At 36.7% G+C, this 12236-nt stretch overlaps 3 protein-coding genes across 3 annotated transcripts in view; 2 read left to right on the plus strand and 1 right to left on the minus strand.

Moving 5' to 3' along the window:
• LOC143538731 (uncharacterized) overlaps positions 1–12236 on the minus strand; it is a 173681-nt gene that overhangs the window by 67518 nt on the left and 93927 nt on the right. The gene's annotated exons all lie outside the window — the stretch shown is intronic.
• LOC143538651 (mediator of RNA polymerase II transcription subunit 8-like) lies at positions 231–5228 on the plus strand. The gene is made up of 12 exons (XM_077032166.1): positions 231–427; positions 1671–1795; positions 2510–2634; positions 2726–2906; positions 3424–3531; positions 3615–3682; positions 3751–4029; positions 4135–4188; positions 4284–4493; positions 4607–4660; positions 4763–4820; positions 4908–5228. The coding sequence occupies exons 1-12, from the start codon at positions 231–233 to the stop codon at positions 5084–5086; spliced, it is 1638 nt and encodes a 545-aa protein (XP_076888281.1). The 3' UTR covers positions 5087–5228.
• LOC143537134 (7-dehydrocholesterol reductase-like) lies at positions 6779–10422 on the plus strand. The gene is made up of 13 exons (XM_077030967.1): positions 6779–6998; positions 8094–8316; positions 8401–8456; positions 8546–8648; positions 8735–8800; positions 8886–8999; positions 9110–9236; positions 9331–9431; positions 9573–9698; positions 9797–9861; positions 9943–10024; positions 10110–10192; positions 10284–10422. Exons 1-13 carry the CDS (start codon positions 6883–6885, stop codon positions 10348–10350), a joined length of 1329 nt encoding a protein of 442 aa, XP_076887082.1. The 5' UTR covers positions 6779–6882; the 3' UTR covers positions 10351–10422.

The following is a 12236-nucleotide window of genomic DNA, read 5'->3' on the forward strand; positions in this document are numbered from 1 at the left end:
TTTTAATTTTAATGCATTTTTATTTAATTATTTGAATAAATTGATTTTTATTTAATTAGTTTAATTATAAAAAGAAAATAATAGAAAAAACACTGTAGACTCAAATTGTTGCGACTCCACCATTACACCCTGAAAACAAATTTCCACTCCGTTAATACTCCCGAAGGCCAAAACCAAACGATCTCGGCTCATCTCACTGACGTCCTCGTCTCCGTGCATCGCCACCACCGATGGACGGTCAAGGTCAACAGCCTCAACAAGACCAACAACAACCGCCGGTGAAGGTCGTGGAGAGGCTAAACCCTGCCGTACAACAGCAACTTAACCTAGAGTCCGTTAAAACCAGAGCCATCAGTCTCTTCAAAGCCATCTCTCGCATCCTCGAAGAATTCGAACTCCTCTCCCGCAACAATTCCGTTCCTAAATGGTTAGTTACTTTCGACTCGGCTCCGGCTCAGGCTCGACTTGTTTATTATTTATTAATCAATTAATTAGTTTATGCACGTTTTTAATTGTTTTAATATATGTTAGAGAAAACCTAAATGAGCTTAAGCTTGATTCGAGCTCGTGTCCAGTACCTTAAACAATGAGCTTGAGCTCAGCTTGTTTATTATTTATTAATTACTTTATGCACGTTTGTAATTATTTTAATATATATTTGAGAAAAACTAAATGAGCTTAAGCTTGATTCGACCTCGTGTCCAGTACCTTATACGAGCGTAGCCGAGCCTGAGCTTGTTAAGCCTTCCTTGAGCTCTGCTCGTAACTTAAGACGGCCTTGTTTATTATTTATTAATAATTAATAATTACTTTATGCACGTTTTTGATTGTTTTATTATATGTTTGAGAAAAACTAAATGAGCTTAAGCTCGGTTTGAGCTCGTGTCCCGTGCCTTAAACGAGCCTAGCCGAGCACGAGCTCGTTAAGGCTTGCTTGAGCTCTGCTCGTAACTTAAGATGGCTAGAGCTCGGCTCATTATAACTTAAATAGTGATCAAGCTCTAGCTTGGCTTGTTAATTGTTTGTAAAATATCTAATTGTTTTATTTATATATTTAAATTATTATTTACATATATATATATTTATAGTTATAGTTTTTAGAAGAAGTGTAATATATTACTTGATTATTTTCTTATCATAATTTTATATGTAATAATAGTAATAGTTATTATTATACAATGCATAAGATAAAAAGCTCGTTTGGGCTCGCGAGCTGGATCGAGCTCGTTTATTAAATGAGTTTCAATAAAAGCTTGGGCTCGGTCTCAGGCTTGCTTAAGCTCGGCTCGATTTGAGTTTTTAATGGGCTGATCCGGAGTTGCTTAAGAGCCGTTTGGCTTGTGAGCCAAAGCTCAACTCGAGCTCGGCTAAGTGTGAAACTTATACATAGAAGTCCTAAAGAGTTCAAATTTGAAAATACACAAGTCTTGTTAAGGCTCGACAAGCCTAAACGATCTTCTGCTCGAGCTCGGTATCAATGAGGCTTGTGCTTGATACGGCTCGGCTGGTTTCGAGCTTATTACCGATACAATCTCGAGTGGCTCGGCTTGTTTGCACCTTTAGTTTAACCAATATTATTGAATTCTGACACATTTACTGTATTTGAACTCTTCTGGTAATCTGGATCTAGCAAAACACAAATTGCTGACATTATATTGTGGAATTATTAGGCATGACGTGTCAAGTTCGTTTTCAATGGTAAACCTGGAGCTGTTTAACATTGTGGAAGATATTAAGAAGGTTTCAAAGGCTTTTGTTGTCCATCCAAAGAATGTCAATGCTGAAAATTCTGCAAGTAAGTATTAAAACCCTAATAGCAGTGTTGCAGAACTCACTAGTCGTGAGTCGGGCGGTAGGGTGTTCACTAGCGATTAATAGGAATTAATCAGATTGGAAATGGAAATTTTCAAAATTATATATAAAGGGATCATGAGAGAACTACAGAACTCCGTACTACGTATATGCAACATATTTAATTTATGTATATACTACATATATGTGGATTATAGTATATTCTGCATATATATAGTATGAAGTTGTCTAGTTTTCTCACAAAGAATGAGTTCTCTCGTGATCCTATCCCTATATATATGTATATGTGTGTGTATAATTTTTGAAAAGTTACATATAAAAGTTTACATAAATACTTTAAAAGTTCACATTGTATAGTTCAAACATAAACAATTAAATGTATTCGTAACAAATCAACGAGAAATTTTTTTTAGACATTAACATCTTAGTTCATGGATTGGGTCGGGAACTCGGGTTAATGGGTTAAAACCAAGGTCTAGTTTGGGTTGAGTTGGGGCGAATTGGCCAGATTTGTTCTATTTTGGTCGTCTTTTGACCGATTACTGATTTGGTGGTCCGATTAGGTGAAATCGAATCGGTAGCATACTGATTAGCGATTAATCAACAATTAATCGGTGACTAATCATGATTTTTACGGCACTGCCTAATATCATCAAAATTGAACATGACAGTCATAATTTCAACTCCAATTTTGTAGTTTTGCCTGTTATGATTTCATCAAAGCTGTTGCCGGAGATAGAAGCAAATGACAACGCCAAGCGAGAGCAGCTACTGTATGCTATGCAGAATCTGCCTGTATCTGCACAGATTGAGAAGTTGAAGGTAATATATAATGTATCATTGATTCACTACACAAGTGTGATTATCTTTATATTTGATATAAACTTACATATGCGGTATTATGTGTTTGCAGGCTAGAATTGACATGATTGGAGCAGCCTGTGAAAGTGCTGAAAAGGTCATTGCTGATACGCGGAAAACCTATTTTGGCACTAGACAGGGGCCCACCAACATCCTGACTTTAGATAAGGCTCAAGCTGCAAAGATTCAGGAACAAGGGAATGCACTGAGAAATGCTGTTAATCATGGCCAAGGTGCTCTTCTAGACTGCTACTTATAGTTCATATTTATATAGTAATTAAATGATTTAATTAATTTCTTTGGCGTTGTTACGTGAGATGCCATGCACATGGGTTCTGCTTTTATCACGGTTAGTTCACATGTCAAGCTTCTTGCACATGTGGATCAAAATTGGTCAAAGTTACGGTATGTAGGAGGCTGCTAATCTGCTATGTAAAGCGACTAAAATATTGAAACGGTTATGTGCATGTAGCATCTCTCTCATATATTTTTAACATAAGAGCCATGTCATTTTTACAACCAAAACTTAATTTTGACTCAAATGTGCATGAAGCGTCACCTCAGCATGTTTATTAAAATCAAGGTTGTACATAAAGCTTATTTGGTTGCTATGGAGCAATGGCTCGCGTATGCGAAGCTCTAGCCTTGCAACTCGCCTTTTGGGATTTAAACGTCTCACTGTTTGGTCTAAGCAGTTAATAAATTCTAGTAGCTAAACCTTTTATGCGCTTAAGGTATTACTTCTTTTAGGTTTACGTATACCCATGGAGCAAAGACAGATGACATCAGCACTTCCAGCTCATCTAGCAGATGTGCTCCCAATCGCTGACAATACTCAGACCATTTCTGACTCATCTGGTATGTGGTTAAAAACAGAAAAAATATGTTAGCATACTATCGAATATTCATCCATATTAAAATTTATCGGTCTTTTTTTACAGGGATCTACATGAAGAACACGCCTCCAGTGTCTTCAAACATCGTAAACAACCAGGGAACATTGATGCAGGTTTGATAATCATGTTTTAAACAACTCCCGTTCATGCTGGTGTATTACATAATAACTATAAAATGCAGGCTTCTGGGTCCCAACTAATGGGAAGAGCAGCCGCTTCTCCTGGCGGCACTGGCGCATCATCCTTTGATAACACAACTGCATCACCGTTGCCATATGCAAACTCACCTAGGTCAGCCGCCAACATGATGAACACACCATCACCACAACAACAAACGCAGCAACAACACCAGCAGCAACAGCAACAACAAAGGCAGAAGTTTATTCAGCAGTTACCACAACATCAGCAGCAAATGCTTGCTCAGCAGATTAGGCAATCTCCTATGACTGGATTAGGGCAGGTATGGTGGTTATAAGATTGAATTTTGAATTATTATTTAATCGATCTGAAATTGCTGCATTGGTGGTTTGGCGACATTAATATTTTTATAATTTGATATTTGCAGAATCAACTGTCACAGCTGCATGATTTACAGGGTCAGGCTCAAAATAAGTATCAGGTGATACACGCTATGTCTTTGGGTTCATTCATTCATTATTCATATGGTACCTTTTTATTTTATTTTTTGTAATTATTGTTATTCTGTGTTGACAGTTACATGGTCAAAGTCAAATGCAATTTTCTCAGTCATTGGGGAGCCAGCAATTCCAGGGGAGACAGCTGTCTTCCGGAGGTATCCAGCATGGCATTTCACAAAGTCAACTTAACCAAGGAAATCAGTTAAACCGTCAGTTTAACCAAGTGTCTGGTACAGCCAACAGTGCACTGTTTAACGCTGCACAAGCTACTCCAAATAACCAGATGGTCAGTTAATAGTAATTATAAGAATATTTACACATATTATTTGATCTTTTGCTTTCCTGTTGTCGACGTGGATATTGTTTTATAATATATTCTTGACCGTTGATCAATGTCAGATTTCAAATATGTCGGCCATGATGACATCACAACCGCATGTGGCTCGGATGCAGGTTAGAAAATATATTTGAGCTTATTGTCTGTTTAATTGCAGTTCCAATGAGATTTTATCACGCGTTCTATGTTTTGTAATTTTTTTTGTTTCTTATGATTAGCAGTATGGATTATCCGGTGGCAACCACAATCTCGGTTCCCAAAATATGAACGATCAGGGTAGGACTCGAAACTCGAACCGATCTTTCAAACTAGATTACTAAATTTAACGTCATTGGCTAACCATGTTGTGGTTTTGGTTGACAGTGTTCAACATGGGTGCAGGCAATCCGAATACCATGATGCCTATACAACAGCAACAGCATGGTTCGCAAGGTGCGTTCGGGAACATGCAACAAAACACACAGAATATGCAACCTGGTATGGTGCCAATGCAGAACCTACAGAATCATACTAACTTTCAACAACATAGACAAAACCAATAGCGAACCTATGAAAGCCGTGAACTTTTTGACACTTAAGATTTGTACGGTTTGCTAATGTTTATTGTGGAGGTGTACTTACTCGATATAGTCGGATGCACGTGTGGGTATTTATAGCCCATTACCAATTTGGTTCCGTAGCCATAGTGCCATACTGCATGTTAGTTGTTATTTGTAATTTTATACTTACACATAAGGAGCCTTTATTGTCAAAGTTAAAATCATCTAAAGTTTTCACCTAAAAAGGATCTTAAGTGAATGCATATTCGTGATTGAAGATATATCTAAACTGTATTACGCCATTAGTATAATCGGACAACTAACGGGACAGTATCTGTTAAAGGAGAAAAATTACCCGTAAGATAGAGGTACACAAATGACGTACGAGGGGAAAGGGTTGGGTGTGGGAAGTCATGAGAGAAACCCGGCCCTGACTAGGAACACCCCACGGATATGGGCATTTTGTTTTCCACTTAAATCCGTAGAAATCTTCTGTTTTCTACGGTTCCAACCACACCATCTGTTGGGTTTTTGGGGGGGGGGGTAATTGAAAAAGGCGATATGATATACGAGAAAAAGAGAGAGAAATTGGATGACTCCCAGGGGGTTGGGACGCTAACTAAAGGAACCTACCGGTGATCCAACCAGAGGGCAATAACTCATGGGGTATCTGAAGGAACTCACCGGCATTCTTCTTTCGACGTTTGTGCTACCTGGTATGAGAATCAAAACGGATCTCTGTCTATAAATAATGAAAAAGTTACAAATCAATCTCATAAAGAATTATCATACGCAAATACATATAACAATTATATCTAAAGTGCATAATATGCGTTAGCTAGTCTAAATTGGACAAAAAGCCGATGTGACATATGAGAAAAAAGCGAGAACAATTGGATGACATCCTCCTCTAAGTCACAAAGCCAATATCATTTGGGGGGTGGGGGGGGGGGGGGGCTAACCAAATGAACCCATCGGAGATACAACCAAAGGACGACAACCAACAGGGTACCCCAAAGGAACCCACTGACATTCTTTTTTCAGCGCCGGTGTTACCCGGTACGAGAAATCAAACCAAATTAGTAGGAGAAGGAATCTATAAATAATGAAAATGTTATAAACCAACCCCATAAAGAATTAACATATACAAATACATATCACAAATCACAACTATATCTAAGGTACATGAGAAACTTAAGTTGGTCTAATACCCGACAATAGATGTCTCTCCCTCTCTGGCCTCCAGCCTATGCACGCAACACAAGTGCTCTCTCTCCTCTTCGTTCGTCCACAAGAAGTAGCTGAGCCACATTGCAGACCCCTACCCTAAGGGTCGGCATCGGTGTAACCGAGCAACAAAGGCTGCCCGTAGAGATCGATAAAATAACCTGTTAACCGACCCGACCTGAAAATCGAATTGAAACCAAACCGGTTATGTAGAAACCAGTTTGTAGTTTTTTCCACCGAAACCAGTCAAAACCCGAACCAAAACTGATCATAAACCAGCTTTAAATTTTAAACCGATTTGTGCACCTCTAGCTACCCGACCGATTTGGGTTTACCACATGCAAAGAAAAGTAGTGGTCATAACTCGGAAGTAACGTTTTCCGTTAAAATAGAAAATTGACCCGTCAGTGCGTCACAATCAAAACAAATCAAACATGATTTAGTGGAAGACTTAAAAAAAGTCGTTAAAACGGGATATTTTGAGTCTTCATCATCTCCTTCAAAAACACACACACAGTCACCATTGTAGTCTGTATCTAATAATAATAATAATAATAACAATAATAATAAATATGGTTACAGCAAAAGCAAACTCAATGAAGAAGAAAGAGATGGTTCACTCTCCACTTCTGACATACTTCTCCGTCATCACTCTTCTCTCCACGTGTCCTCCTTTCGTCATCCTCCTGTAAGTCATATCAACACTAAATCATGCTATATATATACATATTCATACATTAATACGCGCATATTAATATATTGTAATTGTTTACATACTGTTGCCGTAACTGCTCTCTGTTTATTAATTTCTGTTTCGTATTTTGATCCAAAGCCACTAGATAATTTACTATTTAATAGATAATTTATATCCATTTTTAATTATTTTTATATATTTTTTAATTTTATTTTATACGTATAACATAATTTAATATATATTAAAGCTAACACTAGCTAGTAGCTAGAGCCGAGTTCGAACTCTACTATCGAGCTCGCCTCGTTTTGACTTACGGAAGCTTGAATTCAAGCCCGGCCAATTTTGAGCTCTTTTTTAAAGCTCAAGTTCAGCTCATGATTCGTTTTTAAAGCTCAAGCTAGGCTCTGGCTTGGTTTTATTATTTATTAATTAATTTATATACATTTTTTATTATTTTTATGTGTTTTTATAATTGTAATTTATTTTATACATATAACATAAAATATATTATTCAGTTATTTTTATCATGATCTCATACATAATAAATAGTATTATATACGTATATATTTAATACAGTAAATAAAAGTTATATTAATAATAGGCTTGTATAGGCTCGCAAGCCATATTGAGCTTGATAGGTGAAGCCCGGGTCAGGATCATTTGTTAAACAAGCTTATCTTAAGGCTCGAGCTTGAGGTCGTTTAAGCTCGAATCGATTTGAGCTTTTAATGAGCCGATCTCGAGTAGTTCACGAGCCGGCTCGGCTCGTTTGCACCCGTAGTAGCTATACTATGTGTTCCATTTGGATCTTGTCTTACACTGGCCTCATGAAAGCATGTGTTATCAGTTCGCTGATTTTTACTGTAAAATGAGATATAATGCCTCTTGCCTTATGAATTTTTGAACTATCTTTTTGTGAGTTATGATTCTGAAATTTGATTAGGGCAAAACTATGGGATCTCACTAATAATCTGGTCTTACAAGTATATAACTAAGCTAATAACTGATATTTTAAAGTATTTTGTTCATCAAAAGTACTTATTATTTTGAAAGCAACAGAAGCCTAATAACGTTTATTTGTGTTTGCAGATGGTACACAATGGTACACCAGGACGGTTCTATACTAAACACATTCAATTATCTGAAGGGGCACGGTGTTGAGGGATTTGTAAACATATGGCCTAGACCGACTGCGGTTGCATGGAAGATCATAGCATGTTATGCACTATTTGAAGCTGCACTTCAGCTCTGGTTACCTGGGAAAACAGTTGAGGGCCCGATATCTCCCACCGGCCATAAGCCCGTCTACAAGGTACCAAACATTATAATATTAAGTTGGCATTGAAAAGATTGATCTCCATCTATCTGTTGTCTGGTGCTTATTTTCTTGTTGCAGGCTAATGGTGTGTTAGCATATGTGGTGACACTGGTTACATATATTAGCCTTTGGTGGTAAGAATAATAGTTTCTTATTTGTATCGTTTAAATCTTCTTAATAGCATTTTTTTTTTGCTAGAGCTTTATTCTTGCTAAAATTTTAGGTTTGGTATATTTAATCCAACGGTTGTTTATGATCATCTGGGAGAAATATATTCAGCACTCATTTTCGGAAGCTTAGTGTTTTGTGTATTCTTATACATAAAGGTAAGGATCATAATATTGTAAAATATCATACTATAATATTAATTATTATTCATGCTTATGATATTTGCATATTGTTATACTTACAGGGCCATGTGGCGCCTTCTTCCACCGATTCTGGTTCATCGGGAAACATAATATTCGATTTCTATTGGGTAAAAAATCTCTAAAACTTTTTGTATCTTATTGACTATTGACCCTAATTATTGGTTCTTATATCATATGTTTGTTGTATTGCAGGGCATGGAACTGTATCCTCGTATCGGCAAGAACTTTGATATCAAAGTTTTCACAAACTGCAGATTTGGAATGATGTCATGGGCTGTTCTTGCTGTCACCTACTGCATAAAACAGGTAACTAGTTCAAATTCATAAATACCAGTTTCTTACATATCACATTAAGTGGATTTCTAAAAGTATATAACAGATTGATAAGCTTTCAATGTGTTAATAACTTAATCCAGTATGAAACAAATGGGAAAGTAGCGGATTCCATGCTTGTAAATACTGTGTTAATGTTGGTTTACGTTACTAAATTCTTTTGGTGGGAAGCCGGTTATTGGAACACAATGGATATCGCACATGATCGAGGTATGTACTAATGTACTATATACGCATGTATTTTTCTTTCATTTTTTTTAAAATTTATACAATATGCTGAAATTTATATTAATTATATTGGCAGCTGGATTTTATATCTGTTGGGGATGTTTGGTTTGGGTTCCTTCTATATATACTTCTCCCGGCATGTACCTTGTCAACCATCCTGTTAATCTTGGACCTCAGGTGATTCTTTTATAATTTTTTTTATTATATATATTTTTTATTTTTTTTATTTTATATTTTTAAATTTTTTTTATATTTTATAAAAATAAATTTCAAAACTTTTTATACAAATAAATATTTAATTAGTTTTTTTCGTTGCAGCTGGCAATTTCCATTCTAGTAGCAGGCATTCTGTGCATATACATTAATTATGACTGTGACCGACAAAGGCAAGAGTTTCGTAGAACAAATGGGAAGGCATTGGTTTGGGGGAAAGCTCCAAGCAAGGTCATTAAAATTTTTTAAAATCTTATTATTAATATTGTTATATATGTGTATTGATTTTTGTATATTGTAATACTAAGATGTAAATATTTGGTATGCAGGTAGTTGCTACATACACTACAACCGAAGGTGAAACTAAGACCAGTCTTCTCTTGACTTCAGGGTGGTAAGGACTGATTATTATTATTATTATTATTATTATTATTATTATTATTATTATTATTATTATTAATTATGATGGTGTTAGGTGGGGTCTTTCTCGTCATTTCCACTATGTACCCGAGATTCTGGCTGCGTTTTTCTGGACAGTTCCTGCTCTTTTTGATAAGGTAAGTCACGGGAACATTTTTTCATTACTAAACTTAATAAAACGGATGATTAGTATTTTGTTCACTTAAATATGTTATTTTGCAGGTCTTTCCGTACTTCTATCCCGTGTTCCTTACAATCCTATTGTTTGATCGAGCTAAAAGAGACGATGATAGATGTCGTTCAAAGTAAGCATCCGTCTAAATTTTTCATGGGAACATTTTGAAAAAAAAAACGGATCATGATTACTAATAACGGGTATGGTTTGTTTGCGTGTAGGTACGGGAAGTACTGGAAGACGTATTGCTCCAAGGTACCGTATAGGATCATACCAGGGATTTACTGAGATGGAGTTGTGTTGTTGTAATGTTTTTGTACTTGTATGACTTTAAATATTGTATTGGTGTGTAACTAAAGCAGCCTCTCTATCCTTATGGGGTAGAGTTAAGGCTGTCTACATCTTACCCTCCTCAGACCCTACTATAGCTTTGCTATTGGTGGGATATACTGAGTACGATTGGTGTGTAACTAAAGCCTACTAAATTAATGAAATAAGTAGTGTAACATAAGTAGATGCATGTAAAATTGTAAACAATAAAAAATATTAGAGCATGTGACAATGTGACACTATCTATACAAATTAAAAGTTGTTTTTTTGGAAAACATAAAGTTAGCTTTTACACAATCCAAACACTCATATTTGTTCACTTGGTATAGTTATTTCCAATAAACTTGGAGTCTCTCTTAACCGAATCAGTCGAGAATTGGGTACCGCCTGCGCAACGGGCTTGGTTGAATAAGTTTGAACCACATGTATTTCGATCGGGTGCCACCTAAACACAAAATGGTGAACCGGATAGTTAAACTTTGTCCTTTTAAATGCTTACTTATCGATTTTATGCTTCATATTTTGTTTATATCGTGTTTCATGTTTCGTTAACATCGTAAATCAAATATAAATTAGTTGAAAAAGCAAATTGCCTAACAAGCTAGTTTCGGTAGGTACTTCGTAAGTATTGATCTCTAGCCAGATTTTTCCAAAACAATACATTGTTAATCTAGTCATTGTTATAAATGATTTCATAATGTGACCAACATTCAACGTAAGAATACAAATGATTGATCAAAACGTGAGGATGCTGAGAGAATATGATATGAAATCCTTATTGGCATTTAGTGTTTATACCAACTCCGTTACCTTTCTTTGTGAGAGAGTAATGTGTCCTAAAGTGGTCCATGATAAAAGGTATAACCGTCAAATAATGACAACGACTATAAGAAATATTATAAACGGTCAGTGGGCATTGCAGGTGGCCTAAAACGCCCTAAAGCACCGAAGTACACCCCCCGGGGGGGGGCGATTTGGGCTTTGTTGGGTGGGTGATGCCTTCTACAAGACGTCGGATGTGGGAACAAGTTGGGTCCATGATTGATGCCTCATAAGACCCCTTGTATGAGCGTCAAAGAGGAGGGCAAATAAAGAGGTGGTAACCCTATGGACGCACCACCAAGGGCGGCTTCAGATAGGTGGCAAGGGTGTGGCTAGGCCGGGCGACATAGGTGATTTGTGGTGGGGCATTTTCTAACTGTTTTCTCTCTCTCTCATACACACACATACATACATATATATGCATATATATATATATAATGAGACGGTAAATGGGCTTTAAACCACAGCATGACGTTATGGAGAGAAGCTTTGAAGCCCCGTTTCCTACGTGACGATGACGTGAAAGTGCAACGAAACTAGGGATGAGCGTGGTACAAGGACACTACCGGTATTAAAGGTCAAATTTCGGGAAATACCAGTACCGTACCATACCGATCCTGAAACTCAAAACTTTGATATCGATTCGGTGCCAATTTCAATACCGGTACCGAATTTGCCCATCCCTAGACGAGACCTCACCACAGAGAAAAACAGTCTTAGGGCTCCATCAACTACAACATACGGTCTTACATGTGTCCGCACTATTTCATGCCACGTGGACAAAATATCGTCCAATAAACCCAACACCATCAAAAGCACATGTATAAATAAATAAATTAATAATTTCATAATTTGATACCATATGAATTTATTCAAACTTTCAATCGAAAAAAAAAACAAAAATATCATCAATCAAAAAATAGACACCACGTGTCAACCTGTTACTCGCCTAAGATCCAGTACACCCCTGCACGCGTCTCACCTGATTACTCAACAAGACAAAAACAGATTAATATGATCCA

The sequence above is a fragment of the Bidens hawaiensis genome, unplaced genomic scaffold (assembly GCF_021521415.1).
Source record: "Bidens hawaiensis isolate Kalapana, Puna unplaced genomic scaffold, B.hawaiensis_p1.1 tig00000780_1, whole genome shotgun sequence".
Taxonomy (NCBI): Eukaryota; Viridiplantae; Streptophyta; class Magnoliopsida; order Asterales; family Asteraceae; genus Bidens; species Bidens hawaiensis.

Bases quoted from the DNA above. Each gene is read 5' to 3' on its own strand.
- LOC143538651 (XM_077032166.1), top strand. From the start codon at position 231: ATGGACGGTCAAGGTCAACAGCCTCAACAAGACCAACAACAACCGCCG. The intron at 4,189-4,283 runs GTGATACACGCT...CTGTGTTGACAG, and splicing joins AGGCTCAAAATAAGTATCAG to TTACATGGTCAAAGTCAAAT. The intron at 4,821-4,907 runs GTAGGACTCGAA...TTTGGTTGACAG, and splicing joins CCAAAATATGAACGATCAGG to TGTTCAACATGGGTGCAGGC.
- LOC143537134 (XM_077030967.1), top strand. From the start codon at position 6,883: ATGGTTACAGCAAAAGCAAACTCAATGAAGAAGAAAGAGATGGTTCAC. The intron at 9,237-9,330 runs GTATGTACTAAT...TTATATTGGCAG, and splicing joins GGATATCGCACATGATCGAG to CTGGATTTTATATCTGTTGG. The intron at 9,699-9,796 runs GTCATTAAAATT...TTTGGTATGCAG, and splicing joins GGGGGAAAGCTCCAAGCAAG to GTAGTTGCTACATACACTAC.